We start from the raw sequence: 24792 nt of genomic DNA on the forward strand, positions 1-24792 counted from the left end.
CCCTTTCTACGTGTACTGTGTTAAGATAACTGAGACGTGTTATAGCACTTATATATAGCCTATATATCACTGCTCTTTTTGTTGTTTTTATTGCTTCCACTGTCCTCATTTGTAAGTCGCTTTGGATAAAAGCGTCTGCTAAACGATTAAATTAAATGTAAATGTAAATATAAGATATATTTATTGCAACCAGATGCGGAGCCAGAGGGGTGTCTAGGCACTGGCATCCCTGACATCCCTGACATCTGATCGGCCACCCCGGGTGCCACCCCTATAATTACTATGCTACTATTTCATTTTCGTTGTTTAATCATACTGAAGAAAGCACTTATTATTAGCCTCGAAATCAAGGATGCAACGCGTCAGGTCTAGTGTTCCGCATCACCTTTTTATTGTTCTGGCACCTTTACGTTTATGTTCAACACAGTTTTATGTGATTTTAAATTCATAATAGGTTTTAGGGGTTAATGGGGTCAACTGGTTTTTATTTATTAAAACAATAGTAGTGAAGATCAGCTGTTTTGCTGTCAGAATACAAAAAAAATTTATTTAAGCTGCGAGGACAATGCTGGTTATTACAGTGAATATTAGTGTAATAACTTTCATATGACATAATCAAATATAATTGTGTTCTCTCTATGTTTATACCTACTTATAATCAAACTTAAAAAATTTAATTTTGATGAAAGAAAAAGTAAAAACATCACAATAGAAAACCAGCATCACATGCCAGGTGCAATTTTCTCTAGCTCCATGCATATCACTATCACATGCATGTCTGATAAAAATTTAGAAGAAGGATCTGAAAGATCAAAATGTGCATACTAAACATATTGCTCCATATCCCATATAGATATTACAATGATCAACAAGTCTCATTGTGACCACGACAAGTTATTCATGCATTCATCCTCATTATTATGTAAAGAATGCTAATGCTAACTGGTTTTATCATTGAATGACAAGTAGATTTTAAATGTAAATAGACTATAGTCTACCTAAATTAGCCTATATACACAGAATCATAGTATTACGCTGTATTATAGCCACATATATAATTCCATTCATGCATGATAAATTAACTGTGAACAATAACCATATTGACTACAATGGATGCCTTCATATTTTGCAGGTGAATCTAAAGTACAGAGTAGGCTACTGCTTTTGTTATCCCTGTTGTTGTTTATGTCTTTTCATGCCTTCAGCACATGACCCCTGGGTTAAACCGTTCATCGTGAAATATCAGGCGTTTTCAGAAGTGCCAATTGCAGCATGCTTCAGCAGAAAGCCGGAAGGTCTCTATCGCAGAACCGGTTCGTTTTAATCGAGATCACTGCATGGGTGGACCTACTTTTAAAGTTAGGCCACTGATAAAAATGTGTTCATGTTTGCAGAAGATAAGACTTGAAATCCACCCTTTCTCTACAGCAATTGTAGCTTGGTCAAATATTAATGCCTGTGTGTTTTATCGCTCCCATACAGTCTGAGAAGTCGTATTAATTAAATGTCAATATTGGCACCGTGGACACAAATCACTGCCATTCTTAAAATAAGTAATTAATCTGCTATGCGCCATCAGCATTCTTAACCCTAAATCCCTCTTAACGGCTAGAAACATGCTTCAAGCATCCTAGAGCATATTGTGTATGTTTCTTGATTTTATGAATATGAGTTTCAAAAACGTTGTTTTAGAGACCCTGGATACAAAACATAAAAAATGCAAAGAAAGACTACACTAAAAAAAATATTTTTTATTGCATGCCTGCTAATAATAAGGACATTTACACTAATAGACAAATGTGTTGAATTCCAATGTGAATGTGAGATGCACAAATTTCTCAGCACACCATTCTCAAACTTTGAGAATGTGCATATTCAGCTTGATGGATAGGTTTATGGTTGCGGGGTAGATGCGCATACACACGCCAACAAATTTCATATCATATGCTCTCAAAATGCGTATTAAATGCACGCCAAACACATGCGTATCATATGCATGCCAAAGTCAATTTTTGCGTATAAATACCACGAGTTTTATTTTTATTTGGCGTACTACTTATACGCATTTTCATGAGACTGGTCGTGCATAACTCATGTGCAGTCGACCATACCTGTGTAAAATATTTTAGGTAATATTGGTTAAACTTACATAAGGGAACAAGTCAACTAGGAGTTTTCCCTCTGTAAATTCCTAATGTGCTGCTTATTGATGGTAGCTGTATGTAGTAGTTACGTTTAAGTATTGGGTTTAAGTATTCTAATAAACAGCCCATATCCTAATAATAATGCACGCTAATAGCCCAAGCGACTAGTTAATAGTGAATGTTTCCTAATCTAAGGTGTTACCTAACCTTAATATATGTCTTAATGAAGCTCAAATAAAAATACCAAAAAACAGAAAGGAATTAAGAGAAGTTTTATGTACTATCAAACACAGCCTACATTGTTACAACCAGTTTAAAGTCAAGACCACAGTTCACAGGGGGAATAAAATAATATTTTTAATTAATGAAGGCCTTGGGAATTTTTGGGACTCTGAAATGGACAGTGTTTGAATGATAGATACATTAAGTGTATACATGAAGTTTGATTCACATACAGCTGTCTTGTTTACCCCCACCACCACCACCCTGCTCTATACTCTGGAGGTGGAGTCTTTTTTATCTTTCAAAATGCAATGCCTTTCTCTCCTTTAAAAAGCATTGCCAAAAAAACACAGCTACGTAAGTTTTTTGGCAGCCTGTCAACTACTAATCTAGTCACCATGAGTCTTTCTGCAAAGGACAAATTGGCGGTGAAGACCTTCTTCGACAAAGTTGCCCCTAGGGCTGAGGACATTGGCAGCGAGGCTCTGGCCAGGTAATTTAACTGCAGTTTCTGCATACAAGAACGGACTTTTATAACTTAGGCTGCTAATATATCTCTTTTGTTTTGAATCGTTTCAGGACTCTGTTCGTTTACCCTCAGACAAAGACCTACTTCTCCCATTGGAAAGACTTGGGCCCCGGCTCACCTCAGGTGAAAAAGCATGGGCTGACCGTGATGAATGGCGTCCTGAGCGCTGTCGGGCTGATGGATGACCTCAAGGGGGGTCTGCTCACCCTCAGCGAGCTGCACGCATTCATGCTTCGCGTGGACCCTGCTAACTTCAAGGTACTTCAAGGTTTTGCTGAAAACATTTATCAGAGAATTTCTTTGCAATTTAATTCAGTCTAGCCTATAATAACAACATACTTTTCTTTTTTTCTTTATTTTTTTTTATTTTTTCAGATCATCAATCACAACCTCCTCGTTGTGCTCTCAATGATGTTTCCTCAAGACTTCACTCCTGAGGTACATGTTTCTGTGGACAAGTTCCTGGCTCAGGTCAGCCTGGCCCTGGCCGAGAAGTACCGCTAAAGTCGACCCTGTGGGCATCATCTCAGACGCGACTCTGTTTCACCTTAATGAGGATGAAAATAATAAAATAAAATGTTTGAAATCAAGCTATATCATCTGTCTCTTTTTGCGCCACGGATCTGATATGTAGGGGTTGGTCCACTTAACTCACAAATAAATAGATCTCAAATATTTGAATGAACGAATCAATAAAATACGTATAGACATACATTCATAAGCCTATATTTATGAGTAATGTGACCCTGGACCATTAGGATAGGATATTAGGATATTAAGATCATATTCATTCAATATGGTTATATATTAACTTATTTCCTCTAAACCTTTGTGAAGAAACCTTGTGTGATACTCCACAATCAAATGCTAACTTATTTTATTTCGATCACTGTTTTAATACGATATTGCTGACATCTAAGTTAATTTAACAGACATTTTAGAATTAAACTAAAAACATGTTAAATTTAAAAGTAAATGAAGTGTAATCAAGCAGTCTGTTGACCCGTTTCCACCCTTGTGCCAGAGCCGGGCTCGAGCTCGCGGGGAAACTGCAAACCTCAGAGCTAAGAACACATCATTGATAGGATGGACTTATTTAAACTATCCATTACCTTTAAAAGCATTTCATTAAAACATTTCCATATACTGACGTATAATAGCATATATGTACAATATTCATCAACATATTACGAAATCAACATATAGTTATTATTTATTTGAGTAGCCTATTTATTTTTTATGACAAAACACTGATATTCTGTTTTTGACGTGTTTTAACGCTAAAAAGTATAATATGGTGTATCTTGTATAATGACACATGCATTATACAAGATTAACATTAATATTAATGTATTTGTTTTCTTTTTACACGAGTAGGAATTAATGAATGTACTTCTTAATGTAGGCGTTGGATGGCTCTCTGTCATTGTTCTGTCTGTAGAGTTTGAATAATACATAGACCTATATGTGTTTTAAGTCTTATTATTGCTTTTTAACTGTCGGTAAACTACCTTACCCTGCATACAGTGTTCAGCAATGCTCTGATTTGTTCTTTAAATAGCAAATAAACAGTTATTAATTGTTTATGGTGGGGTATGTCTGCAATACAGTACACACAATGAAGTACTCACAAACAATAAATAAACACATTACGTGTAACTTTTGAGTCGAGACCTTATCAGCTTCTTGTTGCCGTGTTCAGGAAGGGTGGGGGAAATTAGACATAGAGGCCACTGTGCCAAGACTGTAACAGATTCAAGTTTTCTATTATTTGGTTAACCATTCATAATGCCTGACATAGCACCTCTCTGCAACAGCACTGACATCTGTCACCATATATCCTCTGAACAGCAGGTTTTTATTTATTTATTTATTTACTCGTCATTATATACGAACGCAGCATATTAATGACATTTTATTTTTTGTATTTTATTTGAGATATGCATGAAACACCAGAGCCTTTTTGCTTTTCGTTCTAAAAATTATGTTTAATGATTGAGTCTGATTTATATAAACATGGTCAATCTGTTTAGGTGTTTAAAATATGCGGTTGGCGCTGTCCAGTGCTGAAACCAGAAAGTCGTCGCTAAAAGGTACTCCAAGTCAACTATTTCCCTTTTAAGGTAGGTTTCCAAACGCAAAGTGTTCATTTCAAATTCGGATCCCTATAGTTAATAATCTGAACAGACATCTAAGAATGATGCATGCAATACAGACATCAATGACAGAAAAACACTGATCAGAGTTGTTTTGGATTTTATTAATTGGAAGATGCACTATACATATTTCTGTGAAGTCAATGGTATTGTTTTCCAAGTGCAGAGCCTACTGCCAGAAACTTCAACCGTGCTGCTTGAATGTCCAGAGTGAAGGCACGACCGAGCTGGGAAGCCGAAATAATGGTCACGCAATCACCGAGGAGCTTTGAGGAGAAAATTTGATGATTAGAATTTCACATATATACTATAAAAAAATTACGTTCTAATAAAGCAGATGTATTTGAGTAAAACATTGTCAAATGAGAATCGATATTGTACAAACGAGAGTAGGCTACATATATTTTCAACTAGGGAAAACAAATCTTAAACAATGGATCGTAAACTCTCAGTTTTATACTTTTCTGAGAGCTATTGATTTTTAAGTTTTTAATTTTAAATTCCAAATGTCTTACCGAGACAATATTTTAAACAGCGACTGAACTTTGCGATCTATAATTATCTACACTTATGTGAGGCGGCCCACAGTCAAGACCGTCTCTTGATAACAGGCCATTTCCAAGATAGCACACATTTTCTCAGCGAGGTGTGGCAAGTAGAAGTATTCTGTAGCTTTGGAGTAACCTCGAAAATTAAAACAAAAAGTAAAACTAAATTTATCGCCTCATGGTATTCATAAATGTTATAATGACATTATTAAATGAATCGACTTCCGTTTAATTAATTGCTAATTGATTAGAATATGTGGATTTAAAAAAAAAAGAAAAAAGAAACTATGTCATGAGAAAATAGTGTAATATTCTGGCAATCTTCCACAGTCTGATAAGTCATCTTTGGGGGTGAGAGGAGGGTCTTGGGTGTATCTTCCTGAAGGCAGTATAAAACCGTCAGTCCTCTTGTCAGAAACCTACAGAAGTTTGCTGCAAGTCCTCCTTCCACGATGAGTCTCTCTGCCAAAGACAAAGCTGCCGTCAAAGACCTTTGGGCCAAAATCTCGGGAAAGGCTGATGACATTGGTCAGGATGCTCTTTCTAGGTAAGGTTATTAATGGCTTGTATACGCATAATGTTTTCTTCGGGCATATATATCTGTAATTCAATTCGCTGTGTCTGTCTAGGATGTTGGTGGTCTACCCTCAGACCAAAACCTATTTCTCTCACTGGAAGGACCTGAGCCCCGGCTCTGCCCCAGTGAGGAAGCACGGGGCGACTGTGATGGGCGGCGTCGCTGAGGCTGTCAGTAAAATCGATGACCTTTCCTCTGGACTCCTGAACCTCAGCGAGCTTCATGCTTTCCAGCTGCGCGTGGACCCCGCCAATTTCAAGGTAAGCGCAACTAAATTCACCTTTAGTCAACTCTGATTCTGTCATAGTCTCCTAGTAGCGTTAACATTTTCTTTTGTTTGTCCATAGATTCTGTCCCACAACATCCTCGTGGTTCTGGCCATCATGTTCCCCACCGACTTCACCCCAGAGGCCCATGTTGCTATGGACAAGTTCCTCTGTGCTTTGGCTCTGGCTCTGTCCGAGAAGTACAGATGAGCGCATGTTGAGTGTCTTCCGCCTCTAACCAGATGAACGCCTGTATAAACATTGTCTTTATATGATGCAATAAATTATTATGAAAAACATTGACTAAGCGTTTTTGGTGAATGTTTTTGCAAGTGATAAAAAGTTGTAGCTGAATTTAATATTCACAAATGACAATAGACTATACTCATTTATCATGCATTTTGAAGTTTCTTTTACAGGCTTTAGTTTAATATCTTAGACATAAGGGCATAGCCTACGGAAAAATGACACAGAAGTACAACAAAAGTATCTAAAGTAACTTCAGGATGTTTCCTATCATTTTTAAATTATCAGAATGCATCAGTGACAAAGGGTTCTAAAAATATGGCTTCTTATAAAAAAAGTGTTTCAGTGGCTCAGTTTGCCCCAGGGTGGGGGTAAGTTGACCCAAGACAATGGGAAAGATGAATCATCTGTATGTAAACTGACCAACTGGATGAATCTGGTTCAAACCCATGTTAAATTTGAAAGATAATATACCTCTTTTAAAAACTAATTTAAAAATCAAATTTCCATTTTCAAACAGTATTATTTCTTTTCTTAAAGCTAATGTAAACAACTTAAAACCAACCAAATGAAAATTTCAGTCTTTAATTGTTTGCATTTCATACAACATGTTCAACACCAATGTTGTAACCCCCCCACCCCCCAAATAAAAAAAAAAACAGGCTAAACAGAGAAAAACAAAAAACAGACAACAACAATTAGAATTAGAATGAAGAAATACATGTTTTTTAATGGAACTCCTCCCTTGTGTTTCTTCTCTTCATAGTCTCCCGTCCCAACTCTCCCCTACTCTGCATTCAGTTGAGTACATTTTATTGATTAAATTAAATTTGATACTTTTGGCTTCAGTTATAGTTCTTATAAATTAAGTGTTTCTAGCTGATTTTTTTTTTTTTTAAAGCTTTCAATTATAAGTTGTTTTTCAGGGTCCAGTAGCCTTTGTAAACTATAAGAGGATCAAATCTCTCAAAGTGTTTTTTGCTGCATTATCTTTATTTGTTTACACCAAATAATTATATATTATTTGTTATCATAATTAGGTATTATGAATACGTTTTGTAATATTATATATATTAAATATATGCTATATATATATATGTGTGTGTGTGTGTGTGTGTGGGTGTGTATACTTTTTAGTTTGTTGTTTGTTTGTTCAGTTAATAATTTATTAATTCCTTCGTTTTATTTTATTTATTTTTATGTTTGTTGTTTATTATTTTATATATAAGACAATTCAAGCCTAGAAGTCCCCTTGAATCAACACTTACAATCATAACACTCCTTGTTAAAATAACATCAGTGAATTCTGCAAGAACATGTCAATTGTATTTGGTTGTGTTTTTCAGTAGCATAGAAGATTTCAACTTCAAATATGTTACCATTATGTAAATTATTCATGAACAATTGGAACAACAGATGTTTGTCTTGTGTATTTGTGCTAAAGTTTGTATCTGTTTTGGCGAAAATAACTGTAGAACCGTCAAACTCTGTTACCTCTCTGAAAAGGTATCCTCCTTATATTTTTATATATATATTGTAAAACTATATATATAGCTATTTCTATTTGTAAATGATTTTAGTTTGAAATGGCACATTCTTTCACATAATGTATAAGAATATATGAACGAACAATATGTGAATTCATGCGAATATAAAAGATCACAGGATACACTGCATATTGAATAGCTACTGGAACATTTATTTGCTTCAACTCAGAATAACATATTCTTTTGTTTAAACATCAGATGATCCTCTGTGTAACAGTCAAAGCAGGTTTTGTTTCTAGTGGTACTGTCTTCGAAGAGAGGAGATCACGACGGCGAGGAACTTCTGAAAAGCGGCCTGGACCTCAGGTGTGAATGCAGCGCCGAGTTGAGCAGCAACAACGATGGTTAAGCAGTCACCCAGAAGCTGTTGGAGGACACAAGGACAGTGTCATATAGACAGACAGAGGATGCATGAACACTGAGGTCAGAACAAGTCTTGGTAATGAACATTATTATTAACTTACCCTGAAGTTGTCAGGATCTACGTGGAGCTTCTCGGAGTGCAGCACACTTAGTTCAGCATAGACGGCTTTGATGTCGTCCATGTTCTTCACGGCTCTGTCCAGGCCATGGAGCACAACTTTACCGTGTGCAGCAACCATGGGGTTTCCCATGATGGCAGCGGCATTGTACAGGTTTCCAAAATTGCCGAAGTACCTCTGGGTCCAGGGGTAAACGATCAGACATCTACAAACCAGAACGAAGAGAAAGAGCATTTTATCAGAGCACTGTTTGTAAACTAGTTGCCCGCTTCAAGTTAATGTCAGGACTCAATACCTCGCCAGAGATTGTTGACCAACGACTTCGTAGTCCATCTTGGAGAAGATGTCCTGGATGGTGGTCCTCTCAAATTCTGTCCACACAACCATTTTTCCGACTTTAGATGTTCAGACTGACTGCCTTTAACAGATGCTAAAGAGTGCTGTGAAGAGAGAGAGTCTCATTGCTGTACTTTTAAATGCCCTTCATCACCACACCCCTTGGCAGGCTATTGGGTGATAAGTTTGTGGGTTGGTTGAACCAGGTCCACCCAAGAGATGCATATCATAGCCTACTTTTTTATTGCAAAGATTAAACTGAAACAGTTAATTCTTACAATATTTTAGATTTAAAAAAAATGCTGATGAGTCCAACTGTTTTTTAAATTATTTGAATGTGTCAGCATTTCTAAAGAACAATTACATCTGTTAATCCGATTATATAGATTGCATATGAAATAATGCTTTTGTAAATAGGGAATTCTGAACATTTTAGTTTTGTTGAACTGTTTGTTCCATTATTATCAAACCATGTTCTGCAGAAGACTCAAAACTATGTATTTTCTTCATGTGGTGTTCCTTTCAGTTGTCTACTAACTAAACAAATTATGAATAACAATAATTTCTACAGTTAGTTCATAAATACTTTTTTTTACAGTTCACATACAATTGAAACACTCATGTTTAATGCTTTAAAGTATGAAAATTATTTCAAATGTAAAAGTGTCTTATTTTTCGACAAAATAGGCTATATATATATATATATATATATATATATATATATATATATATATATATATATTATTTATTACTGTACTTTATCACTTTTAAACAACTTAATAAGTTCCCATTAAAGCATATTTAAATAGCCAACAGATCATCAGTGAATAACCGAACAATTGGTTAATAGTTCAGATATATGATTAGTTCACATATATAGGAATAGTTAATTTCTAAAACGTTGAACAAAAGTCTATTGTCAGTCTATTGTCAATAGTTTTATATTTAAGACATAAAGAAATCAGCTCATTAGTTACTTAGCTTATATTATTCAATGTGTTTCAACTGTCCCTCGGTTCCAGCTGTACACCAGACCTATATTATATTTTTAATTGCTTGTTGTGTGGAAAGCTGTTTCAGTAACCCAACAAACAACAAAAAGTTAATATCGCCCTGTTCATTCGAATTAGGTGGTTATTATTAGCTACATTAATTTATTTCAATTTAATGCATTGCCAATTAATAAAATAAAGTGGATAGAAAAGGAAAAACTATGTCATGAGAAAAGAGTGTAATATTCTGGCAATCTTCCACAGTCTGATAAGTCATCTTCGGGGGTGAGAGGAGGGTCTTGGGTGTATCTTCCTGAAGGCAGTATAAAACTCAGTCCTCTTGTCAGAAACCTACAGAAGTTTTCTGCACAGTCCTCCTTCCACGATGAGTCTCTCTGCCAAAGACAAAGCTGCCGTCAAAGACCTTTGGGCCAAAATCTCGGGAAAGGCTGATGACATTGGTCAGGATGCTCTTTCTAGGTAAGGTTATTAATGGCTTGTATACGCATAATGTTTTCTTCGGGCATATATATCTGTAATTCAATTCGCTGTGTCTGTCTAGGATGTTGGTGGTCTACCCCCAGACCAAAACCTATTTCTCTCACTGGAAGGACCTGAGCCCCGGCTCTGCCCCAGTGAGGAAGCACGGGGCGACTGTGATGGGCGGCGTCGCTGAGGCTGTCAGTAAAATCGATGACCTTTCCTCTGGACTCCTGAACCTCAGCGAGCTTCATGCTTTCCAGCTGCGCGTGGACCCCGCCAATTTCAAGGTAAGCGCAACTAAATCCACCTTTAGTCAACTCTGATTCTGTCATAGTCTCCTAGTAGCGTTAACATTTTCTTTTGTTTGTCCATAGATTCTGTCCCACAACATCCTCGTGGTTCTGGCCATTATGTTCCCCACCGACTTCACCCCAGAGGCCCATGTTGCTATGGACAAGTTCCTCTGTGCTTTGGCTCTGGCTCTGTCCGAGAAGTACAGATGAGCGCATGTTGAGTGTCTTCGAGTAGGTCCGCGTCAAACCAGATGAATGCCTGCATCAACATTCTGTCTTATGATGCAATAAATGATTATGAAAAACATTAGCTAAGCGTCTTTGGTGCATGTTTTTGTCACACACCAGTCAGTGTTGAGAATGGTGATAGACTACAGTCTCAAATCATACACAAATATTGAAGATGTTTCATTCATTCTGAAGAACTACCAGCCAATGAACATGAAAGCAATGTTGTTTTATAGTGTTGACTAATCAAACATGATATTACCAACCACACAAACAAATAAGAAAATAAATAAATCAACTTTAAACTTAAAATTCTTTTAAATAAACAAGCATATTGCTAAATAATTTCTAAGAGAAGGCAGAGCACTTGAGTAATTGAACTTCATTAGTCTGCTAATTAGTCTAAATTCATTAGTTTTGGAGGGTTTTCCAATTGTTGGAATTAAAGTCCTTCAGCGTGCAAAGATATGCAACTTATGAATATACAGACTTATTAAAAATATATTACTAGTAGAAGATTTTACTTTTTTCCTCAATCATTTTTTTTGTTATTTTTTACTATTGCATACTTTAAAGTATAAATGAAGAAGCCTAGTTAAATAAATGTGGAAACGATTACTTTCACTCAGATGTTGGTAATGATTGATCTTTTAATTGAGTAAATGACTAAATTTAATTTCCTGCACTTGGCTCCAGTTATGAACTTATGAAATCTAACAAATCAGCCTTTTCTCACTCGGTAAAACTTTTTATAAAACATTTTTCAACGTTATTTTTCAACATTATTTTTCAACGTTCAGTGTGTAGTTATTACTTGTATTTACATATACATTAATAAAGGGATTAAAATAGTAATTATATATTATACTTATAATTAGTTGTATATATATTTTATAGGCCTACATTATAACATAAAATACATAATACATAACTGCGGTTTTCAGTGAATGGCCCTAGACATTGGAATAATTTGCTTTCACATGTTAAAAAGGCCCAAACACTTACTGTTTTCAAGTCTTTTATAGTATGGCGTTTAATTGTGAAAGCTGCTATTTTGTTTTACATTATTCTATAATATTTCAGTATATTTTTGATTAAGTTATTCTTTTTGTCATATTGCCTTATTCATGCTTGTATGGCACTTTGGTAAACATGTTGTTTAAAAAAAAGTGCTTTATAAATAAACTTTGACTTGACTAGATATAGCATAATGTATAATACTAAAGTGTTCTTTAGTGCATTCTATTCTTTCAGTTACACTGAGAAATGTCTTGTTTTTCTTTATTAATTTCATTCTTTCATTCCTTTGTTTATTTATCAACACTTTTACATTAATCACACTCATTTTTAAAGTAATGGACTATTTCTTAAATCAAATACAATAATTGTATATTGGTTACTCGTTGGATCATTTGAATAAAACATGGAATAGGCCTACTGCTTTCTGTCCTTATTAAAGTTATTTTAGTCTCCAAGTACTGATAGAGGTAATCAGATTATTTTATGCACTAAATTTGTTCCTATTTTAATAAAATATTGTCAATTAGAAACAGCTTTTACCAAAGGCTTCAAAAACTGTCTGCAGCAGCAGCAAACCCTAAGACACAAACTGTCTGAATGCATGCGAATATAAAAGATCACAGGATACACTGCATGTTGAATAGCTACTGAAACGTTTATTTGCTTCAACTCAGAATAACATATTCTTTTGTTTAAACATCAGATGATCCTCTGTGTAACAGTCAAAGCAGGTTTTGTTTCTAGTGGTACTGTCTTCGAAGAGAGGAGATCACGACGGCGAGGAACTTCTGAAAAGCGGCCTGGACCTCAGGTGTGAATGCAGCGCCGAGTTGAGCAGCAACAACGATGGTTAAGCAGTCACCCAGAAGCTGTTGGAGGACACAAGGACAGTGTCATATAGACAGACAGAGGATGCATGACCACTGAGGTCAGACCAAGTCTTGGTAATGAACATTATTATTAACTTACCCTGAAGTTGTCAGGATCTACGTGGAGCTTCTCGGAGTGCAGCACACTTAGTTCAGCATAGACGGCTTTGATGTCGTCCATGTTCTTCACGGCTCTGTCCAGGCCATGGAGCACAACTTTACCGTGTGCAGCAACCATGGGGTTTCCCATGATGGCAGCGGCATTGTACAGGTTTCCAAAATTGCCGAAGTACCTCTGGGTCCAGGGGTAAACGATCAGACATCTACAAACCAGAACGAAGAGAAAGAGCATTTCATCAGAGCGCTGTTTGTAAACTAGTTGCCCGCTTCAAGTTAATGTCAGGATTCAGTACCTTGCCAGAGACTGTTGACCAACGACTTCGTAGTCCATCTTGGAGAAGATGTCCTGGATGGTGGTCCTCTCAAATTCTGTCCACACAACCATGTTTCCGACTTTAGATGTTCAGACTGACTGCCTTTAACAGATGCTAAAGAGTGCTGTGAGGAGAGAGAGTCTCATTGCTGTACTTTTAAATGCCCTTCATCACCACACCCCTTGGCAGGCTATTGGGTGATAAGTTTGTGGGTTGGTTCAACCAGGTCCACCCAAGAGATGCATATCATAGCCTACTTTTTCTTCTAATATCTGCAAAGACTAAACCTAAACATTTATTCTAACAAACTGTATATTTATAAATAATAACATGAAATAGAAACCATAATATACCCAATGAGTCTATACTGATTCTATTTTTAACTTATTTTAATCAGTCAACAATTAAGGAACAATTTATCTGTACCCCTGTCCACACAGACCATCCCACACATTTCTCTAATTTACACGAAAACTCAGAAGAAGACCATGTTATGAAGAATTTCTTGAGCAGAAATCACAGGCATCAAATGTCCGTCTTACTCATAAAATGACAAGCAGATATTTCATGTTAAAGAGAGGCGGTGAAGTAAAAACCGTATCCCTAAAATCAGACATTGTTCTATATCTTTGGATTAGAGAATCGTGCACCCTGTTAATCTCGAACTGACGAGGGCACTACCATGTACGTGTGGAGCAAAAATCATCGATCGATTGTGATGTAGGCTACAGGCAAGTTATTTGATGTGTTTCAACTGTCCCCCGGTTCAAGCTAGACCTATTATTTTTTTAATTGCTTGTTGTGTGAAAAGCTGTTTCAGTAACTCATCAAATCTAACGTAGTTTCGCCATATTTATTCGAGTTACAGGTGGTTATTATTAGCTACATTAATTTCAATTTAATGAATTGCTAATTAATTCAATATAGTGGATAGAAAAGGAAAAACTGTCTTGAGAAAATAGTGTAATATTCTGGCAATCTTCCACAGTCTGATAAGTCATCTTCGGGGGTGAGAGGAGGGTCTTGGGTGTATCTTCCTGAAGGCAGTATAAAACCGTCAGTCCTCTTGTCAGAAACCTACAGAAGTTTTCTGCACAGTCCTCCTTCCACGATGAGTCTCTCTGCCAAAGACAAAGCTGCCGTCAAAGACCTTTGGGCCAAAATCTCGGGAAAGGCTGATGACATTGGTCAGGATGCTCTTTCTAGGTAAGGTTATTAATGGCGTGTATACGCATAATGTTTTCTTCGGGCATATATATCTGTAATTCAATTCGCTGTGTCTGTCTAGGATGTTGGTGGTCTACCCTCAGACCAAAACCTATTTCTCTCACTGGAAGGACCTGAGCCCCGGCTCTGCCCCAGTGAGGAAGCACGGGGCGACTGTGATGGGCGGCGTCGCTGAGGCTGTCAGTAAAATCGATGACCTTTCCTCTGGACTCCTGAACCTCAGCGAGCTTCATGCTTTCCAGCTGCGCGTGGACCCCGCCAATTTCAAGGTAAGCGCAACTAAATCCACCTTTAGTCAACTCTGATTCTGTCATAGTCTCCTTCCTAGTCGCGTTAACATTTTCTTTTGTTTGTCCATAGATTCTGTCCCACAACATCCTCGTGGTTCTGGCCATTATGTTCCCCACCGACTTCACCCCAGAGGCCCATGTTGCTATGGACAAGTTCCTCTGTGCTTTGGCTCTGGCTCTGTCCGAGAAGTACAGATAAGCGCATGTTGAGTGTCTTCGAGTAGGCCCGCGTCAAACCAGATGAATGGCTGCATCAACATTCTGTCTTATGATGCAATAAATGATTATGAAAAACATTAGCTAAGCGTCTTTGGTGCATGTTTTTGTCACACACCAGTCAGTGTTGAGAATGGTGATAGACTACAGTCTCAAATCATTCACAAATATTGAAGATGTTTCATTCATTCTGAAGAACTACCAGCCAATGAACATGAAAGCAATGTTGTTTTATAGTGTTGACTAATCAAACATGATATTACCAACCACACAAACAAATAAGAAAATAAATAAATCAACTTTAAACTTAAAAAAAACGTTTCAATAAACAAGCATATTGCTAAATAATTTGATTACACTTGAGTAATTGAATTTCATAAGTCTGCTAAATAGTCTAAATTCACTAATTTTGGAGGGTTATCCAATTGTTGCAATTTAAGTCCTTCAGTGTGCAAAGATATGCCACTTAGAAAATGTAAATTTTTTCCTAAAGAATTTTTTTTTCGTCTTTTTTACTATACTTTAAAGTAGCCTATAATAAATGTGGAAACGGCTAGTTTCGCTCAGATGTTTGTAATGATTTATCTTTTAATTGAGTAAATGACTACATTTAATTTCCTACACTTGGCTCCAGTTATGAACTTTTGAAATATAACAAATCAACATTTTCTCGCTCGGTAAAACTTTTTATAAAACCAGCCAATGAACATGAAAGCAATGTTGTTTTATAGTGTTGACTAATCAATATTACCAGCCAAATAAGAAAATAAATGAATAAACTTTAACTTAAAATTCTTTTAAATAAACAAGCATGTTGTTAAATAATTTCTCAAAGAAGCTTAAGTGAAGACAGAGCACTTCAGTAATTGAACTTCATTAGTCTGCTAATTAGTCTAACTTAGTTTTGGAGGGTTTTCCAATTGTTGCAATTTAAGTCCTTCATTGTGCAAAGATATGCAACTTATAAATATACACACTTATTAAAATATATTATTAGTAGAAAATTTGACTTTTTTCCTCGAGAACATTTTTTGTTCTTTTTTACTATTACTTTAAAGTATAAATGAAGAAGCCTAGTTAAATAAATGTGGACACGGTTACTTTCACTCAGATGTTTGTAATGATTGATCTTTTAATTGAGTAAATGACTAAATTTAATTTCCTGCACTTGGCTCCAGTTATGAACTTATGAAATCTAACAAATCAGCCTTTTCTTGCTATGTAAAACTTTTTTTTAAATGCTAATTTTTCAACGTTCAGTGTGTAATTATTACTTTTGTTTACATATAGGCCTACATGAATAAAGGGATTAAAATAGTATTTAGTACATATTACACTAATCTTTAGTTGTATATATATTTAATAGGCCTATATTATAATAATACATAATACATAACTTTGTAGTTTGCAGTGGCGGGCCCAAACTTTGGAATAATTTGCCTTTACATGTTAGAAAGGCCCAAACAGTTACTGTTTTTAAGTCTAGCTTAAAAAAAACTATTTTACAGTATGGCGTTTAACACCGTGTGAGAGCTGATATTTTATATGACATTATTCTATAATATTTCATAATATTTTTTACTTTGTTATTCTATTTGTTATATTGCCTTATTCGTGCTTGTACGGCACTTTGGTAAACACGTTTCTAAATAAGTGCTTTATAAATAAACTCGATATAAATGACTCGATATAGCCTAATGTATAATATTAAAGAGTTCTTTGGTGCATTCTATTCTTTCAGTTACACTGAGAAATGTCTTGTTTGTTTGATTGTTTGTTTATTTAATGTATTAATTCGTTCGTTTATTTATCAACACTTTTACATTCATCACAGTCGTTGTTAAAGTAACGGACTATTCGTTAAATCAAATAATTGTGTATTGGTTACACGTTGGATCATATGAATAAAACTTGCTGCTTTCTGTCCTTATTAAAGTTATTTTGATAGTCTCCAATAATAGAGGTAATCAGATTAGGTTATTCACGAACTTTTGCCTATTTTATTAAAGATGATCAGTTAGAAACAGTTTATACCATAGGCTTCAAAACCTGTCTGCAGCAGCAGCAAACCCTAAGACACAAACTGTCTGAATTCATGTGAATATAAAAGATCACAGGATACACTGCATGTTGAATAGCTACTGAAACGTTTATTTGCTTCAACTCAGAAGAACACGTTCTTTTGTTTAAACATCAGAAGATCCTCTGTGTAACAGTCAAAGCAGGTTTTGTTTCTAGTGGTACTGTCTTCGAAGAGAGGAGATCACGACGGCGAGGAACTTCTGAAAAGCGGCCTGGACCTCAGGTGTGAATGCAGCGCCGAGTTGAGCAGCAACAACGATGGTTAAGCAGTCACCCAGAAGCTGTTGGAGGACACAAGGACAGTGTCATATAGACAGACAGAGGATGCATGAACACTGAGGTCAGAACAAGTCTTGGTAATGAACATTATTATTAACTTACCCTGAAGTTGTCAGGATCTACGTGGAGCTTCTCGGAGTGCAGCACACTTAGTTCAGCATAGACGGCTTTGATGTCGTCCATGTTCTTCACGGCTCTGTCCAGGCCATGGAGCACAACTTTACCGTGTGCAGCAACCATGGGGTTTCCCATGATGGCAGCGGCATTGTACAGGTTTCCAAAATTGCCGAAGTACCTCTGGGTCCAGGGGTAAACGATCAGACATCTACAAAACAGAACGAAGAGAATTTTTTTTTATCAGAGCGCTGTTTGTAAACTAGTTGCCCGCTTCAAGTTAATGTCAGGACTCAATACCTCGCCAGAGATTGTTGACCAACGACTTCGTAGTCCATCTTGGAGAAGATGTCCTGGATGGTGGCCCTCTCAAATTCTGTCCACACAACCATGTTTCCGACTTTAGATGTTCAGACTGACTGCCTTTAACAGATGCTAAAGAGTGCTGTGAAGAGAGAGAGTCTCATTGCTGTACTTTTAAATGCCCTTCATCACCCCACCCCTTGACGACAAGTTTGTGGGTTGGTTTAACCAGGTCCACCCAAGAGATGCATATCATAGCCTACTTTTCTATTCTAATAGCCTATCCGCTAATTCTATCTATTTTGCCGAGATTAATTTTTTATTTAATATGGAAATGTTTTTCTTAAAGAACAGTTATTTTCATCGGAAATAGATTTTATGATGGACATAGGCTAAATAATAAATAGCTACATATGACAGATACTATACATATTAAAACATATTTTATAGGCCACATATGAAATTCTGAACAGAGACACTGAATTTAGCATCTGACAAGAGAAACATTTTTTCTAATTTTCTCCGATCTTCTCCGTTTTTTCTTGACGTGTTTAACAGACAAATAATTGCTCATAATTGATGGTTTCCCCCATAAGAGCTGCAGGCTACAGGATAGGCCTATTTACCAAATCAAACATAGCCTAGTGACTTTTGTATTTGATATGACAGTTTCCTGAATCAAAATATAATTCGAATAATTGTTTATCTAAAATTCCGTATTTCCGTAAATGTATCCTTAATTTATTAGCCTATAAAAAACGTACATTTTGGAACATGCGTAGAACGTTTTTCATTACCAAATTTGGCAACAGATTATATTCTGACAACGTCTAGGGAGGCAGTCTAATATTAACATGTTTGTAATATTTAAGTCTTGCATCACAAACTGAAGTCTTTTAGCGACCCCTGCTGTCCACGTGTATTAACATATACTTATAACAAATCAGAAATTAAACAGATCAGAACAAAACAGATATAAATGTAACCAGCAGGGGGCGTCAATCTCTCTCTCTCTCTCTCTCTCTTTCTCTCTCTCTCTCTCTCGCTCTCGCGCTCGCTCTCTCTTGCTCTAACACATTTTATTTGATATAAAAGATAGCCTATATTCAGGGAAATTAAAAAAATTAACCATATTTTAATATATAAATATACACATTAGCTACATTTGTAATAGTAGTAAATAATAATAATAATAGTAATAATAAACTATAATTAAGCACCTACTAATGTAAATGTAATTCCTAATAACTGATTAATAAGTTTACATCTGCTGAAGAGGTCTATAGCATATTACATGATGGCAATAACAAATGCACAGGGCTGCGTTTCTCAAAAGCATCGCAAGCCTAAGAAGGTCGTGAAAACGTTCATGTGAATGATCTTAGTACAACGGTCCGTTTCCAGAAGCATCGTAACTTAGCAAGCATTTGAAAATCATCGTAGATTTACGAGTGCTCTCTGGAGTAATCTTAAAGCCCTGATAGCCCTCGTGCATCGCAAGAAGACAGAGTTATGAGGTCACCTGCAGGACAACTGGCAGATTGCATTTACACTTTATTCAAGTATTCAGTGTGATTTTGTAGTTTTGTCTGTACCTGTAGAAATATATTGGCTGGATGAAGTACATTTGTGTTACTATCACCCTTAATATATACATGTTATATATTAATAATATCTAAACTTATATGTTTATGTTTAAAAATATCCATCAACCATTAGTCATTCAATTCAGAAACTCAGTGTCAATTCAGTGTAAGTCTCCAAAGGCAGCTTGGCCTTTTTGAAGTCAATGAGCTGCTGTTGGAGATTGCTGTTCCTCTTATTGGCCTCTTAAATACATTGTCTAATGTCTTTCAAGACATCTCTCCAGCTTCACAAACTACAATCCTGACTACAATCACAGACCTTCTCAAACTGAGGTGTTGTGGCTGTGGGCTGAGGCCTGAGAGGTTTGTTTGGAGGACTAGGAGATGGTTAGTGTTGGGAGATGGCAGGTGAAACTGTAGTTATTAAATAGTTTCTCTGAGCATAGGACTTGACATCGGCTCAGGCTGAGGTATCCCTACTCATCCGTGATGGTCAATACCACCACAAATGCCATCTGAAGTATTGACAGGACTTTTTCTTCATATGCTGCAAGAAGGGGAGAGTCATTGGTCTAACTACCTGTTTTTGTTTATTTTTACAAAGTCCTGCCACTTTCTGACCTCCTTCCCTGGTCTCTTAACACCCATGGTTGATGTTAACTCTGTAGCAAAGACAAGTCCTCTCATATGTTTTGTTTTTACTTTTTGTATGGTGTCCCTTAAATCTGCTGAAAATGACATTTGTTTTGCTCTACTTCCTTCAGAAGAACATTAATTTCATCTTTATGGTTTTTTTTTTTTCTAATCATCAGATGACGACTATTAGGTTCAAGGAGAGATTCTAAGGTAATATTTCAGAACTTGACAAATGAACAGCGACTCTTTAGAAGTAGCACGTAGAACGCGTTTTGGCGTGTTCGTGTTAAGTAGCCTATCCTAAATTTTTGTCTGGAAACGCACGTGGAATTTCGGCAAGCGTTCTTTAGAGCTAAAATCCATCGTTATTAGGAAACCCAGCCCAGGGCATCAAACCGGGTTAACATATCTCTAGTTTCCACCAGCACATTACAGGTTGACAGCCACTTCTCAAATATTTTAGTAGACTTATTATGAGTCTAGTGTTTTCGCACAGTTTCTTTACGGACACAAACAGAGGCTCCTTTGGGTTTGGGACTAACGGAAATCTAAAAACAGGCAATATATATTTTGCTGTTTCGTAAATAGGCTTTGCGAAATGTTAAGATACAACCTATTATGTTTCTTCCTTTATTATTTTCGATAAAATAGCCTAATGAAAATTGTGCGAACCAAATATTTAAAATATCGACAGCCCTTATATTAAATAACCTGCAGCCTACACTGCAGGAACACAAAAAAAAAAAAAAAAAAAAAAAAAAAAACTTTCAGAGATTTTTTTTTCCCATTTCTTTTTTTATGAGCTGTTTACTACATATTTTCTCTGCAGGTTCTATAATATATTTAATAAGCTCATAGAGAGAATGGGTGTTCACTGCCTGAATTCTGTGATAAATCGTGATAAAAAAGAAATAAATTATCTCACGATCCCCAGTGGGCATGTTTAATCTGAAAACAGGAATTGGGCACTGGATAAACTTATTTGTTGTTGCCTTTGTCTTCTTATATATGTATAGGGTGATACAAGCTTTGTTGGATCCCAGTCTTATGAAAATGCGTATAAATAACACGTCAAATAAAAACGAAAACTCGTGGTATTGATACTCAAAAATGGATTTTGGCATGCATATGATACGCCTGTGTTTGGCGTGCATATGATACGCAGTTTTCGAGTGCATATGATACGCATTATTTTGGCGTTCTTGTGATAGGCAGGTTTTGCGCACATATGATAGGCTACGCATCTACCCCACAACCCTAAACCTATCCATCACGTAGCAGCATATGCACGCCAAAGTCCATTCTTGTGTATCAATACAACGAGTTTTAGTATTTATATGGCTTACTGTTTATATGCACGTTCATGAGATCGGGTTAGAATATATTGTGGCTATCAAATGAACTTACTCAAAATAAATATTGTACAATGTCCCACCACACCCATCCTCCCGTTAAGAAAAAATAAAGCAGCTACGCAAAATATTTAATAACTATTAAAAAAAATAACATTTACGTGGCACGTTTACAATTTTGGCAAATGTAGCCTACGTTATGTTCAATCTTTGTAGGTCAAGTACGGTTACAACTTGTTTCAATCCTCTCCATTTGTTCAGTCCTGATAGTCTAATGAAATGTTAAGCTTATTCGGATGGCATATCCAAATCAGCAATAGCCTGTTGATTCAGATTGTTTTCAGTTTTCTATTTCTGAACCCCACTATTTTAATCTTGTAAATTCATTATATTTGTTCACAGAGACTGAAGTTCTGCTGTCACGAGAAGCATAAGCTGGTGCTTGTTTGTGATAGTGATTTCACGCCAGAAGCTAATTTCAAACAGTTTAAACTCATCCCTGGTCCATCCTACAGAAGACCTGCCAAATAATTAGTGTCAATTCACAAGTTACACTTACACTCATATATAATGTTTTTTTGTTGTTGTTGTTTATTTTTTTTGTGGTAAAAAGTAGGCTGCTTTGAAATTGTACTTACATTCTGTAAATGCAGATAGTATAGGCATATGCCAATAAAATAAAATAAATAAATAAATAAAAACCCCGATTAAAAGTCTTAATTATTAGGGAAAATGAATTATTTGTAGGTATTTTAAAGTCAACTTTCTCAGCTTTTTACAGTAGACAGTAGAGAATTTTTCATATTTTTGACGCTTAACATTTTTTAAGAATCCTGTCAAAATCATATTTCTCATTCGGGTTTAGACAAATTGCATTAAATCGTACGAGTGAGGTCTTTAAAATTCGTACTAATAAGCCACCTCGTAAAATACTACGAATTGGTCGTGAGGTAGCGTTGGATTATATGTGGCCTATACTCTAAACACCCTCGGACACAGCAGATATTGTATTGAATTTGAATTTATGTTGTTTTTATACTAATAATCAATACCGATTATGAACCGTGTTATTATGATGAATTAGGCTATGTATATGCTATTTTAAAAACCCACTATAGTTCAAATCTTGTCTCCTGTCATGACTTGGGCCACTGTATTTTGGACCACTGTTATGCTGTTTTCATTCTGAAATGATTTTTGAACTTCTGGTTCCCTCTATTATAAACAATTATACGTTCTTCAGATTAGCTTCATTTGTGATGTGAGACCAGTTTAGTTCAGTACACACAATACACACACAAACACACACAAATATTTGTTTTAGGCCTTTTTTTATGTTTGTACATTTGCAAAGGGACACAACAAATGGAAGCAATAAATGTGGAAGCAAAACGTTTAAATATATAATATAAACATACGGGCAAATTATCTTTGCAAGGAGACTGATGTTAGTTTAACCAATCTTTCTTTGTATTACTTTATCAGATAAACAACATCATTTTGTGCACAGTAATAAAAATAAGTAGGCTATTAAATGTTCATTGATCCCAGCAGGCACACAATAAGACGATGATATTTGGTTACATTTCGGCTGCAACGTCAGGTGACCAAAATTCAATGTAAATTCAACGTCTAATGTCAATGTTAAATATTCCAAATAACCTCGTCAGCAGACGTTGATGTTTTGCTGTTTATCGGTTGTGTCAAAAACCCACATAAACAGCATATGGACAATAGCTGTCCAAAGTCAATATGATGTCCAAAGTCAATCTTGCGTTATTTAGACACTCGGTGGATGCTGGGATAAGATTAAAAACGTCTGAACAATCACCCAGGTGGCCATATGCACAAGAATGTAAATAGCCATTAACAACATGTAAAGTATGGTGCTTCCTCTGAGCGTCTGTTTCAATGGTGACGCCTGGATGCGGGGCTCTGTTGAGAACATCAGCCTTTGTTCCCCTTTTGTAAGTCACTTTGGGAAAAAAGCTTCTGCTAAATCCATAAAGGTAACCGTAGTTTGAGTTATCTGAATTTATTCAGGTCGGTTCCGTTTTTGGAACCGATAACAGCTATTATAAAATGTTAATGAACCGAGAGTTCAGGGTTTCTGTGAAAGTAGCCTAAGTAAAATTTGAATCAAAAATTAAAAACAGTTGGTAAATATTTATAATTTTAAGGATAGCTTATAGGCTTTCACACATATGACCACCAATTAAAATATCCTATTGATACAAATAAGACATGACTCGTTTAATTCTGTGCCTTTTATTGAGAAATGTTATTCAGACATCACACTTGAGTTGCTTATTGGTGCCGCACAGTGTAGCGTATGAATGCCCACTAGATGTTTAGCGGTACTTCTCAGCAAGAGCCAGGGCCAAGTTCTGGAAAAACTTGTCAACTGACATATGAACCTCTGGGGTGAAGTCTCCAGGGAAGAGCATGCCGATGACCACAATGACATTGTGTGCGAGGATCTAGAAAAGGAAGAAACAGAAACACATTACCATCCTACACTGCCCATTATGAGTAAACTTATTTACACTAAGTTACTGTGATAAATTGTTTTGTCATGGTTTACCTTGAAGTTGGCCGGGTCAACACGCAGCTTGAAAGCATGAAGTTCGCTCAGGGCCATCAGACCTCCCACAAGGTCGTCTATTTTTGATACGGCATCGCCGACTGCACCCATGATAACCTTGCCGTGCTTCTTCACTTGAGCACCCCCAGGGCTCAGGTCAGCCCAGTGGGAGAAGTAGGTCTTGGTCTGAGGGTAGACGGTCAGCATTCTGAAACGAAATGAGAACAATCATAATTCCGATAATCTAAACATTATAGGTTACTTTAAGGTAATCGAATAAATGAAAACATTATATTTTTATGTTATTTAGCATAGTTAACGCGGATGTTTCTATATAGACCGGTCAATAAGTAGCTAATCTTAACCTAAATAGGAAGACAGTAGCCTAGTCCAGTATTACCTGCCGAAGGCTTCAGCGCCGATTTCATCGGCCTTGGGGCTAATCTTAGCCCACAAGCCCTTCACAATAGACTTGTCCTTATCAGAGAGAGACATGGCTGCGTCTTCTTTTTCTCAAGTTAGGTTCTCTTCAGAAAAAGCTGTTGGAGAAAACGGGATTTTGTCCCACTTTTTATATAAAACTAAAGAAGGTCACACCCATGAACTCGGTCCAAACCACACCCCTCAAACGCATTACTGCTGATGCCCAACCTGTGGTGTCCAATCAAAAACGTGCCAATTTTGTGCCTCTCTTTTAATTAAGATAAGGATTTTCTATTCACACCCTACACGCGCTATATGCAAATCAAGA

The 24792-nt window shown here is 36.3% G+C and overlaps 8 protein-coding genes across 8 annotated transcripts; 4 read left to right on the plus strand and 4 right to left on the minus strand.

Annotated features, from left to right (window-relative positions):
* The first annotated feature begins 2693 nt into the window (after positions 1-2693).
* On the plus strand, positions 2694-3492 carry LOC127952854 (hemoglobin subunit alpha-2-like). The gene is made up of 3 exons (XM_052551708.1): positions 2694-2859; positions 2946-3153; positions 3271-3492. The coding sequence occupies exons 1-3, from the start codon at positions 2765-2767 to the stop codon at positions 3397-3399; spliced, it is 432 nt and encodes a 143-aa protein (XP_052407668.1). The 5' UTR covers positions 2694-2764; the 3' UTR covers positions 3400-3492.
* A 2534-nt stretch (positions 3493-6026) lies between these two features.
* On the plus strand, positions 6027-6735 carry LOC127952917 (hemoglobin embryonic subunit alpha-like). The gene is made up of 3 exons (XM_052551819.1): positions 6027-6146; positions 6229-6436; positions 6524-6735. The coding sequence occupies exons 1-3, from the start codon at positions 6052-6054 to the stop codon at positions 6650-6652; spliced, it is 432 nt and encodes a 143-aa protein (XP_052407779.1). The 5' UTR covers positions 6027-6051; the 3' UTR covers positions 6653-6735.
* A 1631-nt stretch (positions 6736-8366) lies between these two features.
* Positions 8367-9179, minus strand: LOC127952886 (hemoglobin subunit beta-2-like). Its single transcript, XM_052551752.1, has 3 exons — positions 9013-9179; positions 8700-8922; positions 8367-8599 (listed from the first exon to the last, which is right to left on the minus strand). Exons 1-3 carry the CDS (start codon positions 9102-9104, stop codon positions 8471-8473), a joined length of 444 nt encoding a protein of 147 aa, XP_052407712.1. The 5' UTR covers positions 9105-9179; the 3' UTR covers positions 8367-8470.
* Positions 9180-10370: 1191 nt separating this feature from the next.
* LOC127952905 (hemoglobin embryonic subunit alpha-like) lies at positions 10371-11131 on the plus strand. Its single transcript, XM_052551808.1, has 3 exons — positions 10371-10525; positions 10608-10815; positions 10903-11131. Exons 1-3 carry the CDS (start codon positions 10431-10433, stop codon positions 11029-11031), a joined length of 432 nt encoding a protein of 143 aa, XP_052407768.1. The 5' UTR covers positions 10371-10430; the 3' UTR covers positions 11032-11131.
* Positions 11132-12705: 1574 nt separating this feature from the next.
* On the minus strand, positions 12706-13515 carry LOC127952892 (hemoglobin subunit beta-2-like). Its single transcript, XM_052551766.1, has 3 exons — positions 13352-13515; positions 13039-13261; positions 12706-12938 (listed from the first exon to the last, which is right to left on the minus strand). Exons 1-3 carry the CDS (start codon positions 13441-13443, stop codon positions 12810-12812), a joined length of 444 nt encoding a protein of 147 aa, XP_052407726.1. The 5' UTR covers positions 13444-13515; the 3' UTR covers positions 12706-12809.
* A 909-nt stretch (positions 13516-14424) lies between these two features.
* On the plus strand, positions 14425-15188 carry LOC127952899 (hemoglobin embryonic subunit alpha). Its single transcript, XM_052551796.1, has 3 exons — positions 14425-14578; positions 14661-14868; positions 14960-15188. Exons 1-3 carry the CDS (start codon positions 14484-14486, stop codon positions 15086-15088), a joined length of 432 nt encoding a protein of 143 aa, XP_052407756.1. The 5' UTR covers positions 14425-14483; the 3' UTR covers positions 15089-15188.
* Positions 15189-17235: 2047 nt separating this feature from the next.
* Positions 17236-18048, minus strand: LOC127952883 (hemoglobin subunit beta-2). The gene is made up of 3 exons (XM_052551741.1): positions 17881-18048; positions 17569-17791; positions 17236-17468 (listed from the first exon to the last, which is right to left on the minus strand). Exons 1-3 carry the CDS (start codon positions 17970-17972, stop codon positions 17340-17342), a joined length of 444 nt encoding a protein of 147 aa, XP_052407701.1. The 5' UTR covers positions 17973-18048; the 3' UTR covers positions 17236-17339.
* Positions 18049-23709: 5661 nt separating this feature from the next.
* LOC127952895 (hemoglobin subunit alpha) lies at positions 23710-24609 on the minus strand. The gene is made up of 3 exons (XM_052551783.1): positions 24442-24609; positions 24042-24249; positions 23710-23937 (listed from the first exon to the last, which is right to left on the minus strand). Exons 1-3 carry the CDS (start codon positions 24534-24536, stop codon positions 23809-23811), a joined length of 432 nt encoding a protein of 143 aa, XP_052407743.1. The 5' UTR covers positions 24537-24609; the 3' UTR covers positions 23710-23808.
* Positions 24610-24792: the final 183 nt, after the last annotated feature.

This window comes from Carassius gibelio, chromosome A3, assembly GCF_023724105.1.
Source record: "Carassius gibelio isolate Cgi1373 ecotype wild population from Czech Republic chromosome A3, carGib1.2-hapl.c, whole genome shotgun sequence".
NCBI lineage: Eukaryota > Metazoa > Chordata > Actinopteri > Cypriniformes > Cyprinidae > Carassius > Carassius gibelio.